This window comes from Zeugodacus cucurbitae, chromosome 5, assembly GCF_028554725.1.
Source record: "Zeugodacus cucurbitae isolate PBARC_wt_2022May chromosome 5, idZeuCucr1.2, whole genome shotgun sequence".
NCBI lineage: Eukaryota > Metazoa > Arthropoda > Insecta > Diptera > Tephritidae > Zeugodacus > Zeugodacus cucurbitae.
Window position 1 is genome coordinate 48,499,978 of NC_071670.1, and position 22,201 is coordinate 48,522,178.

General features: G+C 35.3%; 1 protein-coding gene across 5 annotated transcripts in view; it reads left to right on the top strand.

The window, feature by feature from the left end:
• LOC105212213 (rho GTPase-activating protein gacF) overlaps nucleotides 1-22,201 on the top strand; it is a 108,585-nt gene that overhangs the window by 70,038 nt on the left and 16,346 nt on the right. The window contains exon 1 of one of the 5 annotated variants that reach the window (XM_011184071.3): nucleotides 19,403-20,747. The exons of the other annotated variants lie outside the window; for them this stretch is intronic. Within the exon in view, the coding sequence (XP_011182373.2) occupies nucleotides 20,683-20,747 (65 nt within the window). The 5' untranslated portion in view covers nucleotides 19,403-20,682. Of the gene's footprint in view, nucleotides 1-19,402; nucleotides 20,748-22,201 lie in introns of those variants that run through there. 5 annotated transcript variants of the gene reach the window in all.

Genomic DNA, 22,201 nt, shown 5'->3' on the forward strand with positions numbered 1-22,201 from the left:
GGCCTTTTGCAATTAACAAGCCATAAATATAAATTTGTTGACAAGTTTGTAGATAAAATTGTACGCGCTCGAAAATCGGCTGCCGTGCTATGATATGCGTACCAGTGACGCTTACAAATAACACAACAACAATAACAGCTATATGCGAATTTCAGTATTAATTGTGTAAGTGTAACCAATGGCGGCATATGGAGCGCTAAGTAAATACGAAAAAAAAATTAACAAGTAATCGCCAAAACGTCAAATTGACCAACCGGCAAATCGCCCGAATAATCAAACCACTCCGCACATAACACTTTTGCCAGCATAAAGTGGCTGGTGGCTTTGGCCACCCAACGAAACTGTCACATCGGCCAAGTGCCTGTGTCTACTTGTACAATATATGTGCGCCACTGTGTGCATTTCTGTGCCCCTGTCTATATGTGTGTTTGTGCCGGCGCGTTATCGCTGAGACGCAAATTTCAGCAGCCAACAGTCAACAGGTATTTGTGCCACTGATACGAGGCGTTCACACGTACCAAATTCCACGACAGCGTCAGCTACACGTCCGCAGCGGCCACTTCCATGCCGAAATCCGAAATGTATCGGCATTCCAGGCTGACGCTTGCCAAAATTACAACCAAATACATATATGAACGTATGTGTGTGTGTGTAGCTTTATTGTGCGATTTATTATTATACTATGGCATATGTGTACGAGTGTATTGGTAATAATTTATTTTCGGCAACCGGTGTTACACATATGTATATGTACATGGGTTATGTGCCATATTTATGGTAAATTTATATTAATATTACGCCAGAATTTTCATTACACAATACAAGTGCTTGTTGCTGTTGTTTTTTTGAATATTTTATTTTAATTACAAATCGAGACAATATGGTGTGGTTACAACTACGCTGTACTTCATATGTAAACAACATATATTTTTGACGAAAATTTGTTTAGAAAAAATTATATTACTTTATTTCTAATAAATTTATACGGGATTCAATATTTTGACTCGATACACTCGAATAGTAGAGCGGCGATACTAGCCCTGAGTTCACTGACTGTGCGCTCAAGGTTGGTTAAGGAATGCCTATCCTCACTGTCGGTGGCATCGTTATACTTTTCTATTAGATGAGTCTATGTTCCTGGCCACAGCGGAATCGCGACAAATTGTAAGGCTGGTGAGCTTGCAAAGTCAGGAACGTCAGATTCACTATTAGAAGCATGAAATGATGTGGGAGCACCGTTGACCTAATTATGATTTGCTAATGGACAGATGGGTCTCAGCTAAGCTGAGCAGGCGCTGGTCAGTCACTAGCACATGCGCAGTCCCAAGATCCTTCTGGCCCAAGGTAAGCCGCGGGGGTTCTACCGAGCTCTTCGCCCTCAGTAAATCTTAACTCTCCCTAGTCGTAGGGGTTCTTACTGGCCATTGTCCCATCGTCATCCACGCTGTAAGGTTAAAAATATTACCGGACGCTAGCTGTATAAGCTGCATGGAGGATGATGGGGTATAATCATCTCTACACTTTCTTCTGGTATATCCCGCCTTTGCGAGATCAAGAAAGAAATTTCTTCGATCTCACTTTTTCGAGCAAGCTCGCGAAATAGCGAATTTAGAAGTTAAAAATCTCTGCATATTTGTAGTAGGTTCAAAGCGCTTTGTCGACTCCTAATTGCCTAAACAGCCTTACAACCTAACCTAGTATTTTGAGATTATGAAATTTATGCATATTAGAAATAATTGTTAAAATTTGAAAATAATAATAAAATAAAATAATAATTTTAATCTTTAAATAATTTTTTTCGGGATCCCGTATTTTGGAATTATGTTTTCGGGATCCCGAAAAGCAATTTCAGTAAAAAACTAGTTATATTATATTTTTAACTTTAATCGTTTTACGATAATTTTCGGGATCCTGATAGATCAGTTTACGAAGTGGTATTAGGCTGACTGGATGGTAGAGACATTGGTTTTATCATTTCAAATGGATCGAATATCCGAAATATTTGGATAATTACTTTGTTTATTATATATATATTTTTTTATATACAGGACCAGTTTTGGTGTCTCCTAAGTCAACCTTAAACCACACACCTTATTTTTGGTGGGTGTTTCTAAAAATATTGTAAACTACTTGTGTCTTTTTGGGTCTTGTGCTTACCTACTGTGTACTCTTTAGCTGCCAAGCACTTGAACTTTCGTATAATTTAATTCAAGGTTTACTAGTTGTACTTCTACCTTACAATGTATACATCGTGCAATCTCAAATAACAAGCCTTGTTACACTACTTGTTTCTATGCCGTTATTAATACAAGTTTCAGTTTTTCTTGTTCCGTTTTATTTAATTCGCTTTTAAATTTTTTTGGATTATTTTATTTTTTTTTAGTTTTGTTTTAATTTTTTATTTTTTTTAGCTTTTTCTTTTTTCAATATTTTATCTTTGTGCTCGGTTTTTGATCTTGGCCTGTAATTATAGAATTCTTGTGACTACAAGTAAATCTTGTAAATCTATTTGCTTCTCAACTTTATTGATCACTTAAAATTTAGTTGTTCAAGTTATGGCCATAAAAAATATCATGGTCACGAGAAAGGTTTTTGTTTTTGCTTCATGGTTGGTAGTTCGCTTAGGCTACAGTTTCGTTTAAATTTTTGGAAATTAATAAAGAAAACAAAAGAGGTGTAGTGGCATGCATTCAATTTAGTCAGGTGTGTCTTCTACTGTTTTTTTGGAGGTCACTCAACTGCGCTGTGCTTTTGTAGTTTGTACTAGCACTTTGTTATAGTGCTTGGCTGGAAGTTGTTGTCTTATAGTAGTTAAGAAGGCTTCTTCAGCTCAATGTAGTGAATTTGTGGACATAATTTTTGAAAAATTAACAAATTTGTTTATAATGTGTTGTATTTGAGTAGTTTGGACTTATATATAGAGCATGCTGGGAGTTTATCAAGTGTACTTGCAATATCAATAGAGGCTTTGAAACTTTAGACAAGTCGACCAAATAATAAATCCAGCATTCGCCAGACTGAGGCCAAAACACCTCGGTAGGCACATCTTCGACGAACCAAGCGAAGTGACTGGAATCGACATTAGCCGACTTAAGAACTTTATAATAGAGTCTAAGCGCACTGTCGAATCATAAGGGTATCTGGTGATCTGTCTGGCGTATTTGGGTGTCACTAAGGACAATCGAAGCTGTCTAAGTGAGACTCTCTGCAGTTGTGGAGATCTAACATCCCTAACATAACGAACCTAAAAATGTCTTCACTAAACACGTGTTAAAATAGTTCAGAGTCAATCGTCTTTCACATTTCAGATAAGTTCTCCAAGCCAACCATAGATCTTTAATATTAAATATTTAAATTTTAGCATTAGGTAGAGGTTTTCTGAACTAAAGAAGTACTAAAATTGGTCCCTAGAATTATAATCTTACAATATAACGTGATGAGAACACGTGACATTTATAAAATGTGAACATTATATTCAATCGCATCTGTTTCTTGGCTTCGTGAAGCTTCGTAAATGGCGCGGAAAGTCTTCAATATTTTTAAATTTACCGTTAGCTTCGTCTTCTTCTATCGTTTTTGGACTGTTCGTTTTGAATTGGATCTATAAAGATCCTTAAGGTAGTATGATCGCATTTAGAACTTCAGTGGGGTTACAACTGATAGACAAGTTGAGGCCCTTCGGATAGCTAGTAATGCCACAAGCTAAGGAAAACTGTTTTGACTGACTGAATGTTTTTTTCATAGAGAGATTATAATTTTTGTCTCATCTTTTCTTCTTTCAATAAATTTTTTTGTAGATTCTGGGTTAGAGATTAAATATGGTTAGTGCGAGTAAAGATCCAATATAAGATTGGATAATATAACATGGTTTTCCGAATAATTATAGTTCCTTGGCTCACCAAACTTAGAAAAAACCTGAGTGAGTCTCTGACATGATCAATCTTATAACTAATTCTCTCTGTTGAATAACGGCAAGCTGTTCGGAGAAGAAAATGGTCAAAAATAATAAGCTAAGATGTACACTATGATATATATAGATAAACAAATTTATATATTGGAATATATATCCTATATACATATATATGAATCAAATATATACCCATACTTACTCATATCACCAAATTAAAATCCATCTTATATCACTTTACTGCACCCTTTATGGTGTCCGTATCTTTCTCAGAATCACTGCCTTGGTGACCTTTCACATTTTAAGTAATTCTTAAAGGCATTGCCATACTTCCACTTTGTATAAGCAAGTACACAGATAGTATCACGCCTGCCAGCGGCCATCACTTACCAACGGGCTACCGTTGTCCTTGAGAAAGAGTAAAAGTGCAATGGCAATTAAAATACTAAGTGACCGCAGTAACCTAATTAAAAGGCAAGGCAATGCTGTGGGCGGTGGCTCAGGTACAACACGCTACGTCTAAAATGTCAAAGTGAAATGACAACAACAACAACAAGGTAGTGCATGTCTTGGCGACTAATGAGTGACATTGGCGCGTGCAATCGGTTGAACATGACTACAGTAACAACAACAACTACTACTACAAAGTAAGCAGTAAATGCGGTCGTCGGCAGCCGCAAGTTTGCTATTTACTAGAATATATGTATATGTGTTTGTATGTATGTGGATGCTATGGCGCATATCTCAGCAAATATAAATTAGATCAAAATGGTTAAATTAATTATGTGCAATGTTATTAAAAAAAACTAGCACAAACGGAAATGCAATTAAAACACTTTTAATTTTTTGTTTTGCAATTTTAAAATAAAAATGCAAATGAGTTAGTTATGCCTGTGTGTGTGTGTGTGTGCGTCTCTGTATATCAAACAGCATATCGGACGCGAAATAATTAGATGACTACTTTGTAGCGAGCGACAGACACAACCCCATTAATGCACTTGTTGGAGGGTGCAAAGCAAAAACAAAAAGAAAAATAAATGAAAATAACGGCAACTAATATGTTGCAGCAAATAGTTGAAGAAAAAAATTTGCAATTTTCCATATCAACTACGCGCAACTACTTCAATGCATTTTGAAGTGCAATTACGTGCATTAAATTGCACAAACACACACACACACACACTCAATTGCAAATTAATAGGTGAGCGAGTGAGTGTGTGCGTGTGTGTGTGTCGTTGGAAGGCCAAACAGCGCTAATTCGCCGCTGTAATGAGTGCCGCGTAGCAGTGAAGCTGCTGTGATTGCTTCTGCTGCTAGTGCCAGTAGTCGGGTTAGTAGCAACAGCGGCAGCGACGTTGGCAACGCTAGGGCGTGAATGGAGACTTTTAATGAAAATGTGCAAGTAGCAAAAAAGTGTATAATTAAATCAGCATGCGTAAATGCACATGAGATTGACAGCGCGTAGACCACCGCCAAGGAGAATGTCAATTATGTTGTATGCGTGCGTGTGAACGCCTCTGTGAGTGACAGCGCCACCGCCACCGCAGCAACGTTTCAATGTACATTGCGCACTCCGTATCTCGAAAGTGCCACTTGACTTGTCCGTTACACATTAAATTGTGACGTATTTAAAAGTGAAATTGTCGAGATTGATATATTTTAAAACTAGTTTTGGTATTAATTACGCATATGCTTAGGTTACTATATGAGTTTCTAAGGCAATTTAGTATAGGCTTTGAGTAAAATTGCATTAAACATTAAGTAATATTTCTCCAACTTTTCACTAACTTTTTGCATACAATTTATTATATTGTATGCTAGTTTATTTTTCAATTCAAAATAACAAATTTATTTCATCAATTTATAGCATTTACAAGTCCATTACTTTGGCATTAACTTACTTTAAAATGATTATTCTCTTACTTCGATGTGTATTTTAGGGCATTACCTTCTATAAATAGCCACGGTAGTCCTTTACGATCCTCAGCATATGCATAATTACTTTTTACGGCATCCCTTGGTACCAATGGACACTGATTTCTTCAGTTACCAGGTGTAAATGAATTGCTTTCTAGTAGAAAAATCATCGAGAATCTATATAAAGCGGTTGAATTCTCAGATAAACTATTTTTCTCACCAAGCTGGTCGTACCTCTTTTACATATTTCATCCAGTCATTGCTGACATTTTATTTTAAAGCTTCTCTTTTGAGATAATGTTATATTTTCTTGTATTACTTCTAAAACGTCCAAAGTAATTCAATGAACAAATCAGGAATGCATTTAGATTTGGATTCAGTAATTTAAGCCATGTTTTAAAGTACTGAATTTCAGAATACGAACCCCTTTATGAGAGATGAGTGAGGGGTGTCAGACAATTGTCATTTCTTCTATTTCTCGCAATGGGACCGTTCGCGATACTTACGATCGGTTGTGAACTCGTAAAAAAATACATCTATGTATATGCTATCTTCGATTCGCTTTTGGAGCTTTTGAGAGAAGCGTATAGAACAAACTATACCAGATGTTCAAAAAAACTGAAAGCAAACTTGCACGTCAGACTCTTCCACATGCGAAATTCTGTAACGCTTCTTTTCGCACAGAAGTTAATTGATCAATTAACGCGCCTTTGCTCGATTAAAGCGCTGATTTAGATCAATTTACCATACAAAAGAAAAATCTAATTTTACTACATTAATTTTTAATCGTATACAAATCGAGATTCAATTATGTTTTTTGTTTTTAATTAGTGTTTATTGATAAAATAGCAATCAGCTGATGAAACTTACTAATTTCTTATGAAAAAAAAATAAATATACCATATAACAGCTGATCATTAATCGAGTAGCCGGCAATGCGAAAGGCAAAAACTGGTTTCTGAATTATAATCTTAATGTATTAAATTACTTTGGCTGTGCGAAAAGTCTATTAGAGAAATACTTTAATCCCCGCAATACACTTTGGTAACTCATTCGTTTTGGGTGGCGTGAATACCTTACGTTATACAATTATAATCTTATTCAAGTAACAATTAATAAAAAAATATTTCTAACTTAATTTTTTAGCGAAATTTTTAATTTAAGCAAATTCATTGTGAATGGTATAAATTGTATGAAAACTGGTCTAAAATGTCTAATACAAAACTTGGTATCAGTGAAGAACGGTTATGCCAATTTTGATGAGGTCTCTCTTGTATCAAATACAACATGATAACTTTGTGGTTGCTTTTATTTGTAAATTTTTTACCAAGAGAGTAGCGAGGAGATATATGGCTCGAAGAGAGCTAACATAGCATTAGTCGCTTGTAAGGCTCTTTTAATTAAAAAGCATACCATTAGTATAAGTTTACAAAATATCTCAAATAGGAATTGTTAAGATCTGCTAACTGCAAATTTCGTCTAGTTGATTAGTCAGCTAAAATTGATTTACCGCACTTTTCATGCAGGACCTACATATGTATTTAGTTGTAGGGCAGTGTACGGTGCGTATGAGTAATTTTTTAAGGGGTAGTCAAAGACACGACAAAATCTGAATTTGAAGAAATTATGTTTACGATTTAAAGCATGTTATTAAAAAAAGTTGAATAATTTTGACTTCAAGTCACGAAAATTAAAAAAAATATGATAATTTACTAAGTTTGCAAAAACGGTCCTTGCGGTGTCTATCATAAATCCTTCGAGATTAATCTAAAATAAATCGGATAAGAAAGATTAGTTTTAGAAATAAATAATCCTTTTTAATTTTAAATTTAAATTTATTTATTTTTTTAATTAACAAAATGACGGCCTCAGGAAATTTTTTTCTAGATTTTCGGGAAAAATCAACAGTTAATTGGTCTTAAAAAATCAAAATTTTTGAAAAAAAAAAATTTTTTTTTTCGTCAGGCCTGAGTTTATTATGTATTCTAAAAGCTGTATATATTTCATTAAAATTTACTGAGCGGTTTTCGAGTTTAAGTTGACACCAGTTCAAAAAACTTAGTTTTGAGAAAAACACATTTAAAGTTTTTCCCAAGCGTTTTGGAGTCCCCGAGGACTCTTTGTTATTTGTCGAATAACTCGAAAAGTAATAACCGGATCAACCTTACATTTTTCAGAGAGTATTTTTAAGATATTACATTTAACGAAAATGCAAAAAAATTAGATTTTTTGAAAATCCTGACTTACCCTAATCCCTTAAGGTAAAGCGGGATAAAAAAATAATATTTGTTTAAAGCCATCTAATATTTTTAATAATAGAAGTAAAATAATAATATTGGTTTAAAAACTCTTCTTATTATTAATAATAAGTAATTACAATTACATAACTTTATTTCTCTTCACCATATTCCTTTTCTTCAGCATATTCGAAAAGAAACTCATTACTTTGAACACTTTTATTGCATTTTCTTAAGGCGCAGGCAGTATTTTCTCCTATTAATTTATTAGCTTCACTAATGCCATATAATCAGGCCTTCAGCATACAATTTTTTAGTCGCAAAACAAAAACAATCACATTCATCAAAATGATAATTTCGTACGGAAAATTCGCCAACAGCTGTTGTTTTGTTTGTGTGTGGCACTCTTTCTTTCTATTTCAACTGGAATTATGACTTTTTTCGACCGATAACAAATCGAAAATTTACACGCTGCTTCCGTTCACTGCATGAATGGACATGCAAACACAGAGATATAGACAATGTTAGTGTATTTGTACTTCAGTTACAATGTATTGTTATCAATTATTGCAGCTGATAAAAGTTACTGCCTTCCAATATGACAGCTAATGATATTATTGGTTTTTTTTTTGGCTACATTTGCACCGACTGCGCATGCGCCGTATGCCTGCAATCTCTTTGTAGGCAAAGGTACCACTCAGCTGGCTGTCATTGCAAATACTAAATACATTCATATATAGAAGTGTATGTGTATGTTTGTAATCGCATGATTTCGTCCATTTGGATGAGTGTTTGCACAATGCACTTTCTAATTTCGCAATATACACACATAAATGTAGTAAAATAAAAATTAAAAAAAAAAAAAACAAAAATAAAAATAAAAAGAGAAATGTAAATTAGCCAGCAAATGACAGTAATTTTCGCCTATATGGGCGCTTTTACAAATACAATTACACACACAACCAAGCTGTTTTGAAATGTTACAGCACCGCAACAAGACTTTGATTGCAGCAGCGACAGCGACAGCAACAGTGTCAGCGACTGCAGCGCCGACAATAACAACCAACCATCACAAAATAAATTAAACTTTTTTGCCTACGGCTAAATTTTCCTTCCATTGCAACTATTGCCTGTCTGTTTTTTTGTTTTTTTCTCGTTAAGCTTTAGTTTTGTTTGCCGTCACCTTTCCAAATGTTGAATTCGCACTTTTGTTTGTTGTTTTTGTGACTTTTACTTTTAATTTACTCGCTTGCCCAAACATACAGACAAGTGTTACATTTGCAAAATTCAAGTAAAAAGATATATTTAAAATATAATAAAGAAATGGCAACAGTTGGTGAAAATAATAAGTGTGCACAGTAAGCAGAAGAGACGTGGTGCTGTCGTTGTCTTTGAGAGATGGGTAAATGATGGAGTATAGTGAAGTGCTGCACTTCATAATCTCAAAAATATTATTTGAATTTGAAATAAAATACTATTTGATTTAAAATTCCCTTATAATGAGGTTTGAGATTCCGCGGGTTACTACTCACAAATAAAGAGTTGGCATGCCTGTGATGAAAGGAACTCTATCCAGCCGGCTTGATATGATTATCTTAACATGCTTTCAAATAAAAGTTCGACTATTTTCGAGTAATCAAGTGATCCATTATTGCTAATGGAAAAAGTCGAGCTTTAATTTAATCCATTAAGGTCAGATACAAGTAAGGGTTTTGATAATGGTTCGCTTAGAGAAAAATTCGACTTATCGTCTAAGAAGATAGACTGATTCGGTGCTTATAAGGTCGTAGATGCCAGACACTTAACTGGTGAAAAGCCATTCGACCGTCCGTTCCAACCAACAGTCGGGTCTACGTAACCAGAACGTACCCGGATTTTTATCCGGTTTAGGATTGTCAACCCTGCAGCTTTTCTCAAAATAATTTGGAGACTATTTTCTCTCACTTCAACAACAGTAAATCGTCCGTATTTTACTGGTCTTCGATGTATTGTGAATATGATCTATTGAGTCCATTAAAAGGTTTACAAATTCATTTGCCGTCTAATATCTTCGATACCCCAGTGTTCTTCAAAAAAAAGTATGGTGTTAATTTGATACTCCTAATCCTGATGAACTGAAGATTTGTTAAAACATTTTTGGGCGAGTTTAGGACGAAGATTTAGACGAATCTTAGGTGAAGACACTTTCCAAAGCTGATAGTTGACTAAAGCCTCGAGTTACAATGAAACGGGAGTATGCGTATTCTTCTAGGCCAACACTCATATGAATATATTGGAATTCAACTTCGTAACTGCTTCTCCTTTGAGTTTCTTGCCGAAATCTATTTTCAAGCTGTTGAAGACCTTGGAGAATACTGGACCTAGAAGAGCGTTATCGCTTACCAGCATGAACGGGGACAGCTAACAGTTCCTCAGCTCTACAGTAAAGTCAAGCATACCTCTTCCATTTGCCAAATTAAGATAGAATAAATGTTTCTCTAATTTCTTCAACCAACCATGTGAGTCAGTTTAATAACTCACCTTAGTGGAGTTACAATTGATTCATGTCGTGTTCCATCTTTATAAAGTGGTTTATCAGGGGAATCCAAGACAGATTTGCTGAATGTCAGAATGGCAAACCAATTCTGATTTTCATTGGTGTCACAGAATCTGATTGGATTTTCGTCTTTTCGAATATAAGCAAACCAATATTCGAATCAGCTGTTCTGCTATTTATTCATGGGGAAAAATTAGCAAGACATGTTTTTGGAATTGTATACAGTGGAACTTCTCTAACTCAAATCACCATAATCCACAAAAAAACTTCGAGGAAATTTGTATGGAATTGCCTTTCAATGCCACTTCAAGAGTTCGAGTTATGGAGAACTTAGAGTTATAGAAATTCAAGTTATGGAAGGAAATTTGTATGAAATTTGATTTTTAAACGCTATTGCCAATTTAAAAGTTCAAGTAATGGAGATCTTCGAGTTATGGAAGTTTCACTGTATATTCTTTAACTTTTATATAAAAAGTTAGATATTTCCATGATCTAATCTGAATTACTTATTTTGTAAAATTCTTAGAATATTTTATTTTTTTCCGTTGAATTCAATAATTACGTAATTTAGCGTTCTTATCTTATTTTTTAATAATAATTATATTTTTTCCAAAGCGTTTTAACGGCAAATCAAAATAAATTTGAACAAAATGTCTCAAATCTGTCAGCCCTGAAGCTCTTGGTTTGTTTCTGATAGTTAAACCGATAAAATTGGTTTCCATGACACCTAAAACCAATAGAATTTCTGATTCGAACATCGAACCAATAATATCGGAATTCATGACACGAACCAGAATTTTTTGTCGGTTTGAATTCGGATTCCGACAACTGTCAGACAACCCTGTATATGTTTATAATCTCGGGATCGAACCTTAACCTAATCTAATCTTCAATTCACATATTGCTTTCAACTAACAGGGATGATCACCTCAGTGTGTAAATAGATTACGGATTAAAGTAGAAATAATCGAGCACTCTACTTGAGAACTATTTTTTAGCGCTCAACTGTGGGTTTTTCATTAAATGAATTCGTCCAAGAGTTTAAACAGCGTTCCTGCTGATTCTCAACACCACCCTAGGGTTTTAAATCGTGAACAGTTGAAATTTCAAGCAATTTTATACTCGGTTCGTCTTTCCAGCGTCCATTCTAGGAAGCTGTTGCTATGCATGTGACATTGGGGAACAGGGAATTTAAATAAATTTGAGGAAGATATAGGTAGTCTTTGGATTTTTTAGTTTTTTAGTTAGATCTGGCTTTACAGTTATCCTCGAAAAATTGATAACATGGTTTGGTAAACTGTCTTGGTAAAATTTTTATTTAAACTAAGAAAAAAAATATTTTTTTTTACTTTGCCTTAATACCTTACATATATAAATATATATATGGATCTACTATATCTTCAGCAATATAAATTAACTTTTTATATAATTGCATTACTCACATGTCTCTGTGTCGGTATGTCAGCGCAATGTTTCACATTAATAAATTAGTTTATTTCACCAACAGTCACCAGCTTGCCTCCGCTCCGCTGCTCACCACCATTTCGCTGTTGTCAGCTATTTGTTTTACAACAATAAAAAACAGCAAAATAAAAGGCAAAAGGCAGCAGGAAAAACTGTAACTTTTTTGCGCTTTTCCAACCATACTTATTTACAACAGATTAGTAAATTGCTTTTGTGTTGTTGCCGTCGCCGCGTTTGTTGTGATTATTGCTCATGTTGCTGCTACCGCCATGGTGACTGACTGACTGACTGCCAGCTTGTTGTGTGATTGCTTGTTGGCGGCAACAACATTGCATTATTGTCACTCATTGTTGCTGTTGTTGTTGTTGTCGGCTGCAATTTCTACTGCTATTTTGATTGTCACACACACATACATACACATATACAGATGCGCTTTAGTAAAGTATTTATTGCATTTCACAACAATGCATATGAGTCTTGTTGTTGTTGCTGCTGCTGTGTTGTGTTGTGTTGTTGCCCAATTTACACAACATGAATTAACGATATTTGCATTTTTTTGTGAGCGCTTACAATTGCAAGCAACAATGCCAGCAATGGAATCCGCCAGCAATTGTTGGCAATATGTTGAACTCTTAATTAAGCATTGTGGCGAGGCGCGCGCGCACTCGTTCGCTCGCGAGCTACTTTAAACGACTGCCACCGGCGATGCGGCGTATGCTGGGTGGGAGACACAGTAATTGACTGGCTGTTGGCGTTCCGACTTGAGTGACTGACTGACTGACTGCCTAACTGTCTGGCAGTCTGTCCAAATGTGTAGTCGTCGGCGTGCTTCACCCTGCGGCGTATACGCCTCACCCTCCGGTGCATGCAGCCGTCTCTATGCTTGTGTGTCATTCTGTCTGCCAACTGCCAACTAAGAGTGTCTGCCGCCTCGCTGCCACCTCCGCTGCTGCGTTGCTCCTCCGGCTGCTGTGTTGTGTCGCCTGATTGGCTGCCGTGATCGCTCGGTATTTTCGCTTTTTATTCAACTTTTATTACTGTTTTATTGCATTTCGTTTGTTTTTTATCAGAGTTTTATTCATGTTGTGTTGTTGTTAATTTCAGTCATTTTTTTCTCTTTTATTTATAAATTCATGTGACATTCCAAATTGATGACGAAGTTTCATGCTTGCAACTGTGATTGTATTTTACATGTTACTCTTCCATACAAATGTTGTTTTAATGCACTGTTGTTGTTATAAATATACATATTTACTGTTATGTATCAATGTACATATGTGTTATTAGGTCTACAAATGACTTAATGGTATTGTTGTTCACGCCTGTGCATTGCGATAATTAACTTTACGATGAACATTTTTTCTGCATTATGTGGTTGTATGTATGTATGTATGTATGTAAATATGTATGCTGGAATTTTACATTTCGAATTTGGAGGCTTTATGACTCCAATTTTTGTTTATATAATAGGTCGAATAAGAGTTTCATGAAAAACTTTTTATATTATAGATTTTTTTGTAAATTTTTGACAAAACTTTAATAAAAAAACTGACTTTTTTGGTAAAATTGTCGCCATATATTGGCTCAAAAAAAATTATTCCAAAGATGTGTGCAAAATTTGACTTGAAAAAGTTTTATGATAAACGGGTTTAATGTTTTAAATTCTAAACGACGTGGCCTGATGGGCCAAACTTATACCCTTTACCCTCTTAGAAAATTACTCGGATTGATTTGACATTTTTTGGATAATATATGAAACATATATCACTATTTAGTATGACAAAATATTTATTTTTTTTTTTGAAAAAAAAAAAAAATCCTAAAGATCGAAATATTTGCCTTCGAAGTTCGAAAAAACGCTTGTTGAAAATCATTATTACTAATTGCAGGATATAGCAGAAAAGTCACGTAGTTTCAAGAATAACGGTAATAATGACTAAGTGTTATCAATAAGCGTGCCGAATCGCCACGATTCTTTACTTCTATGACTCTGATAATGATAGTATTAATGGCGAAGCATGGAACAGATAAGAGTGGAACGTTTCAAATCGTTGAGTTTCAAAGGAAGCGGAATAAAATTGATTAAAATTAACCATCAAAAACTCTTTCCACTTTGAAAATTATAGTTTATATTATATTTGTAGCTTAGGTTTAGCGAAAGAGCAGAATCCCTAGTTTAGTTAGTAAAATTTTTCTTTCGTCAAATTTAGGGGATTATTTATCCTTATAACTGTCACAGAAGTTAGTGATGGTTTTGAGATAACCTCAGGAAATCAATATGGCGAACGTCTATTACTAAAATTCATCGGATTCGCATGAAACTCTTTATTCGGCGTTGTTTTTTTTTTTTGCCGCTGATTACGTATCCGGTGTCGGTTTTTCAAAATTCAAAATGATGGAACAAATATGGCGGACGCGTTTTTGAAAAATTCATCGGGATTGCTTCAAACTCGTTATTCGGGGGGTTTCGGAGTCGCTTATTACGAATCCGGTGTCGGTTTTTCGAAAATCAAAATGGCGGATCCAATATGGCGGACGGTTTTTTGAAAAATTCATCGGAATCGCTTCAAACTCCTTACTCGTGGGGTTTCGTGGTCGCTGATTACGAATCCGGTGTGTTTTTTTTTTTTTCAAAAATTAGAATGGCGGATGCAATATGTCCGCCGTTTTGATTCGTTATTTTTGAATTTTTAAAAAGTAACGTCAAATTCGTTATTAGCGACCCCGAGAAGTTTCATATGCTAGATAGTGCTTACTAGGGATAGTAAAATACTTAACGTTCTCTCTTAAGTGGTTAGCTGGGTTTCAAAATTTCAATATTTGAAAAAAAAAAAATAAAATAAAATAAAAATTTGTGTTTACTATCCAAAAAAATCAAATCAATCCGAGTAATATTATAACAGATAAAGCCTTTGGAAGTTCATCGGATCCATTAAGATAAGTCACGCGATACGTGATTTTCTAGATCTTCAGGAGAATATTTCACTCAAGCATCGTCTCATTGAATGTTGTCATTCCTTCCTACATACGTATATTAAGCTCTATAAAGGGCTCTATTTAGATTTACATCTCATTTGCTTCTTTAGTCGAAAGTGGTAATTGGTGTCTAGAAAAATTGATACGTAGGAATACCCGGCTAGAATTATTTTCGGAGTTTATACTGGTTTCAAGATAGATGGCGTTTTCTACAAGGGTTCTTAGATACATTATTATTCTTGCAGATCTTCAAAAAACGAGGTCAAAACCAAAATTTCAGGAATATATATAAAAATTTTAATTAAAAATTTAGAGTGAAATGAAAAGGTTTACTACAAAATTGAACCATTTATAATGTTCAGACCTTTTAAGGGAATAACCGTAACCAACTATAGTAAAATTTAAATCCATAAAAACAAACATAAATTTTGAAACCAAATGCCAAGTTATGCTTGTCATAAACGAAACATAATCGTTAACACACTTATAAACTTTACATAATTTGCAAATAAAATCGTAAAAACAAAAAAATGCTTCTCACCACAATCATAAATAACATAAAGCCAATATAGAGACAACAACAGCAATAAACCTATAAAAACTCAAGCGAACGACCTATGTGGGCATGACCGGTTGAAGTGGATGGCGACCCTACGAAAGTGCCCACTGCACTGCACAACAGCAACAACAACAATGCTGGACGATGCACAAATGAAAGAACTGCAAGCATTACGAATCGCCATCGCTTTCGACTGCCAACCCACCGAAATACTTGTTGACGCTGGAGGGGCAGCAGCACGAGGCAAAGTGACAAGAAGAGCGCTGCAAACTGACAGCACGTATGGAAATATGCGAAAATGCGCGTCAACATTTGTTACAATAATAAAACTCGAAAATGAAACTGAAACTATAAACAACCAAAGTGTCCAATATGTAAATAACAACAACAACAAAAAGACACACGAACGCAACACACACCAACCAGACAACGTTGGCTGTTGATTGACTGTCATAAAATATTGGCAACGGTCGTCATTTGTTTTTGTAGCCCTTTCTGTGTTGTTGTTGTTGTTGTCGCATTAACTGACAGACTGACATAGTGACAGTTACCGTTAGTGTTGTTGTTGTTTTTTTATTTATTTGTTTATTTATGTCTATATTTGTTGTTGTTGTTGCTGGTGTTGTACCTGCGTTACATAAATTAACCTAAGCCACAAATAGGCGTTAATAGACCTTCGAGATATCGACCAGCCAGCCAGCGACCAAAGCTATAAAAAAGGGCATCGTGTGGCTGGCTTAGCCACTTGGGTATGCCATAAAGCAAATAATGCCAGTGACAGTTGGCAGCAGCAGAGCACCGCGCTGTCACGGTGTTGGCGTTGTGTTGACAGTAAATACCCGCATATTGAACGTGCAGCAATTGCGTCGCGCATTTTGCCACATTCTCGTATGCAGAGTGTGTTTGCATTATTAATATGTGCTTGAGTAAAAATATAATTTTGTGTATTATATAACTAATATTGTCAATATATTATTATTGATTATTTGACACCCAAAAAAAAAATGACCGCAGTTATTTCAAATATTTATTTTTTATTCAAAGTAGTTGAGTAATACTTTTTGAAGCTTATGAAAACACCTTGATCGGTTATATAAAGTATAATGTATATAATAGATTCCCATATTCAAAGAAACGTTCTTTTTCTTCTTGTTCGCCTGTATAACCGCCTAAGTGATTCTGACTAAATCTATATTGTTGCTTTAGTAGTTTTAGCCAATTTGAAAACAAAATGAAGCTAAGACAGTATATATTTGAATCTTCAACGCTATCCCTGATTATCTAGATTTTCAGCAAAATATTTTCTGGATATTGCAAGACAAGATCTCGATACAGCCGCATCAATAATAGCGCGTAATTTGTCCTTGTCAATTTGGCGCCAATTGGGGATATTAAGCGAAGCCAATTCGTTCTCCACCTGGTCTGTCCAGCAGTGGAGGTCTTCCTCTACTTCCACCAATGGGTACTGCATCGAACATTGTCAAATCTGGAGTGCTTTCGGCCATTCGGGCAGCACTACGTAGCCACTGTATTTTTATTCCCTGAACTGCATAGGATAAATTCCATAAACTTTTTGGTATTTTTGGAATTATTTTATGCCATTTTTAAGCCATCTTTTCTTAATTCAATTTCCGATTTATGAAACCAAATTTCTATATTGTTTAACTCTGGTGATTGAAGAGACGTTTTGATCACCCTGGAATAACGACATACCACCCATTCTCCTATGATTCCAGGCGTATCCTTGAGGTCATTTTCTTGGAAGTAATGATTTTCACTGTGAGTCAATGTATGTCTATGTTGTCGTATAACTCGTACAGTTCATCGTTCTACCGTCTGCGGTATTCGCCGTTACCAATGTTTGAGGGACCGTAAATCTTTCACAAAACCTTTCTCTCGAAAACTCCTATTGCCTTCTTCGAAGCTGACGTTGTTGATACTGCTTCCAAGATAGACGAAATTGTCTACAACTTCAAAGTTATGATTTTCAACAGTGATGTGAGAGCCAAGTCAGAAATGCGCCGACTGTTTGTTTGATGGCAGGAGATATGTACATATGTATTTCGTCTTGTCCTCATTTACCACCAGTTTATTTATCGCCCACTCTTCCTAACCCTAAAGAAGAACGGGAATAATGAGCGACTTGTAGAGTTTGGATTCGGTTTGTCGAGAGAGGTCTTTACTTTTCAATTGTTTGCTCAGTCCAAGCACCTGTAGCACCTGTTGACAAGAGTGATTCTGCGATGGATTTCAAGGCTGACATTATTGGTATTGTTGATGCTGGTTCCCAGATGGACGAAATTATGTACGAAATATACAATTCAAAGTTATGACTGTTAACAGTGACGTGGGAGCCAAGACGTGAATACTCTGACTGTTTGTTTGATAATAGGAGATTTTCGTCTTGTCCTCATTCACCATTAGACCCGTTATTGGTAATCGCTAATAATTGTTTACCGACTTTTTGATTTCTTGCACCGATATCAATCTTGCAAAAGCTAAATGTTTCCAGTAGGACGTTGATGCCAGCCTTATAGTATCAGAAAATACGGCTTTTTGGACTACCAAAATAGGTCAGAATTATTTAAAGACTTTCTTATGTATGTCCTTTGTAGTAGTAGAGCTGTCTTTCTATCAAAAAAATCTGGTTGTTCCAGTGTAAAATTGTGTTTTATTCTCAGGATAATAGCTCTAAAAAGTTAGACAAGGGTTCTCTTAATTGTTTTAAGGCAGCTTTATTTCAATACAGACTTCGAAACTTGAGAATCGGGATTCGAAAATTAATGATTGAATAATAATCATTACATTTTGATCATAGAGTAATGCAAGGTAAAAGTTAATTTTACGTAGGCATAATTTGAAACGTCAAAATTTGTCATTTAAATCTGACAGCAAAGCTTTCGTGATCACTGATCCAATACTTTCAACATTCGTATAGAACATATGGTATAAGCAAATCTAGTCTGTACCAATGACTTTCCTCGATTTATCCATAATAGTTTAAATGCTTCAACAACTCTTTGTAATGGTTTGCGTCTTTACTAAGCGCTCACTTTCACGAAATCGCCAGTCTCCCGAATACGCGAACAACCTACCCACATGTTTTCCGCTGAAACATGCGCTTCGCTTTTTTTTCGTTCTTCCTCTTCGCAACGTAGACTTGTTTTTTAAACGTACTCAAGGTCAATTGAATAATGTTCTGTCAATTTGAATTTTTTTTTATACATTTTTTTTTGTTTTGGCGAAGGCATGCTGCTCTACACACTTGTAGATATGCCGCACTACGCTACAATTCGCCAATTCCAGAGACACAATTGTTTTCCTGCGCTGCCGAGCAACTAATGGAAAGGGGAAAAAATCGGATATACAATATTGCGAGCGCACTCACAATGCTCAGCAAAAAAATAAGTAAAAATAAAAAAGTAAAGTAGATAGCAAACGAAACGCAAAAACAACAACAAAACCAAAAACGCAAGTAGCGCGTGTTCCTTTTTGAGACTGACCGCCGCTAAGCGCTGCCGCCTCACAAATAAGTCAAGGCACCCGTTTGTATGGCATGGCACTAAGCTTCGTGCGTTATGTGTTGTTGTTGTTTATTATTATTATTATTTTTATTTTTTTTTGTATATGCGGCATGTTTGCTATGCGCTCTTATAAATATTTGATTGCAAATTGAAATTATATTAATCATATTTATTTTGTGCTATTTTTTTCGTCGCTATTTTAATAATTTTTCGATTTTTATTTTTTATTTTTTATTTTTGAATTTTTATTTTTGTATTTCTGCTTTTCAATTATTCAGGGGGTGCTTGGCGCGCTTGTATGACTGTCGCGCATGCGCTCTTTAAGGAGTTGCGCCGACGACAGTGCCTCACGGCCTCACCAATTTCAATAGATTGCCATAGTCGTCTATGAAGCATCGCCCTCCATAATGGGTAGAGCTCCATACCGTTCCATTTCGTATGTACGGTAGCAGCGCATAGCGATATTCATACGTCAGCCCCCAATGGATGGATTGGATTATGGCTGACGGTGCTGTGCGATCGCTTGCTCTGTTGTTGGCGGTGGCGGTACGCCTGACGCGCCTAGTCTCTTTTGAGCGCTATTTGTGCTGTCTAGCTTTGTGCGTGCGCTGAAGGTTGTGTCCGCCAGCCAGTGCCCATCGCATTCTCGTGCGCGTCAGTCTGTTTTGACGTGGTTTTCAGTAGCAAATTTCAGGACAGGAATGCCACAAACTACGCGCGCTGTACGTCAACTACGACGCATTGATTTGCGTATTTCGCCGTCCGCCTAACTGCCACAAAGTGCACAACAACAAAAAAAAAAACGACGAAAATAGCAATAATTACAACAACAATTCCTCCCTCTATATTAAATACGCGTCAAATTAAGTTGACGCGTTGTCAATATTACTCGCATATATTTGAATTTCTAGTGTTTGCTCGCTCGCCGCTGCGTCTACTTTCTTCGCATTCACGTCTAGTCTAGTCCGCGTACTTAGTCAATCAAGCTGGCTGGCTGGCTAACATCGGACGGCGGTTAATAAATTATTAAGCAACAAACACTTGTTCGCAGAAATTAAGATCGCTTGATGATCGTGTGCTTTTGCGGTTAGATCATTCCGTTCGTTCATTCGAAAGTGTTATCAACGTTGTAGTTGTTATTGTTTTTTATTTTATTTGCTCAAGCCGTAATTAATTTCACTATCTCTAGTGTTGATTAACTGGCGCATCTAAATTTAGCTGGTTGCATCTATACAGAAGTGTTTATTGAAGTGTGTTGCACAAGATATTGCCTTACGCTCGGTGAATTCGCAATTGCAATCGAGCCACATTTGAATAACTAATTGCTATCGCTGCTTAGCTGAATGCGCGTTTAACGCTCGCCAACCACACCCTATAATCAATTTGCAGTGTGTATTATTTAGAAGAGAAAAAAATAAATAATTAATAATGCAAATATTCACGTACTTAATCTGAAGTGTTGCAAAATGTTTGTTGTGCTGTAAATAAATAAAATCGTCAACGAATTCATCATTTGTGCAAGAGCGCCACTGTGTCGCTATATTTTGTTGCATTCCGATGTTATGATGGGGCCGTTGGATGCGGTTTTGAGTTGTTTTTGCAGAATGTGTCAGTCACCATGTCGTAGGTGTGTGTTGTATGCGCTCATTTACTTACCAGTGTCATACTGGAGTGTCTATTTGCTTTTATATAAGTTTGCCGCTAATTATTGGACAGCGCTGTCACACATTTTGGGCGGAAGCGTGTTGTTTTTGTTTGTTTCTATATTATTTATCGTTTCGAGTTTGCGCTAGCCAAAAATAGCGCTCTGCAGCGTTTGAGCTTGGTTTTGAAAATAATGTCATGTGTTGAAATTGTTGCCAATGTTATAGAAAAAATTGCGGTTGTCTCAGGGAAAGCAACGCAGTTAGCAGTTTAACTTATTTCTTTTGTTATATAAGATGTTTGTAATAACTACTCTTTTTTATAAGAATGCCATTAAGTAAAAAATTATACAAAGCTTTTTCAGTTTTATGATTTGTAATTATTCTTACATACATATATCGCTCTGTTTTCTGACTAACGGTAATTTTATTTATTATAAAAGCAATTACTTGCGTAATTAAGGTTTTAACATAACAAAAAACAAAAGATTCACATATATATGTATCAGATAATCATATATATGAATAAAATTAGGAATAATCTCTTCAAAATATTCTTCATTTCTTATATATGTATATGTAGTATGAAATATTATTGTAAAATAATACTATTTTTTTAATCATATTCAAATTCAAGTGAAAATATATCCGCTAATCATTTTTCCAGAATATTAGTCTTTAAAAAATTCAGCTCTTATGATTATCAATGGGTCGTTTTCAAAATTTCAAAAAAATGAGATCGAATCATGAAAAGTTCATAGCTACAAATGTTCACGTTAACAACCAAGCTAGATTTTGCTCTCGTCTCCTTCCAATCTTTATTGTTTGTCTAGATATTATCTACAACTTTTTATTCCACTTTTGAATGGCCGACTGATTTTATGATTTTTGTTTTAAAACCCATATACTGATAGATACTGTAGCAGACTAAACTACCTATCAAAACTCGACCTAACATATTCAACCCATTTCTTTCATGTAAAGAGTCCCCGAATGTTACTAACCATCCCTTTACATGTCCAAATAAACCCACAGACCTAAAACCTTTCTCTTCCTTTTCCGACCACCTTTCTCTTCCTTTTCCGACCACGTTAAAACATCTCGTTTTCTGGACCTTCCGTTAGATGACCTCGATAACTATCACAACCATAATAACTACCGTGTTGTTGTCTTTCCTTGTCAAATAACAATTATTGTAATATAAAAAATCTCAAAAATAGCATAATCATTACTAGAGCCAAATAAGTTGAGAGACAAATAATTTTTTTCAGACAAAATATTCAAAATCGTTATAAGTTATAATTATATTATTTATTTGTACAAATGTAAATTCATCAGTTTAAAAGTGGTTGAAGTCCTGATTTTGTGGTCTCGGACTGACTGACAAAAATAATTTAATAATACTAGAGAAGAATAAGGAAGGTTAACATAATATTTT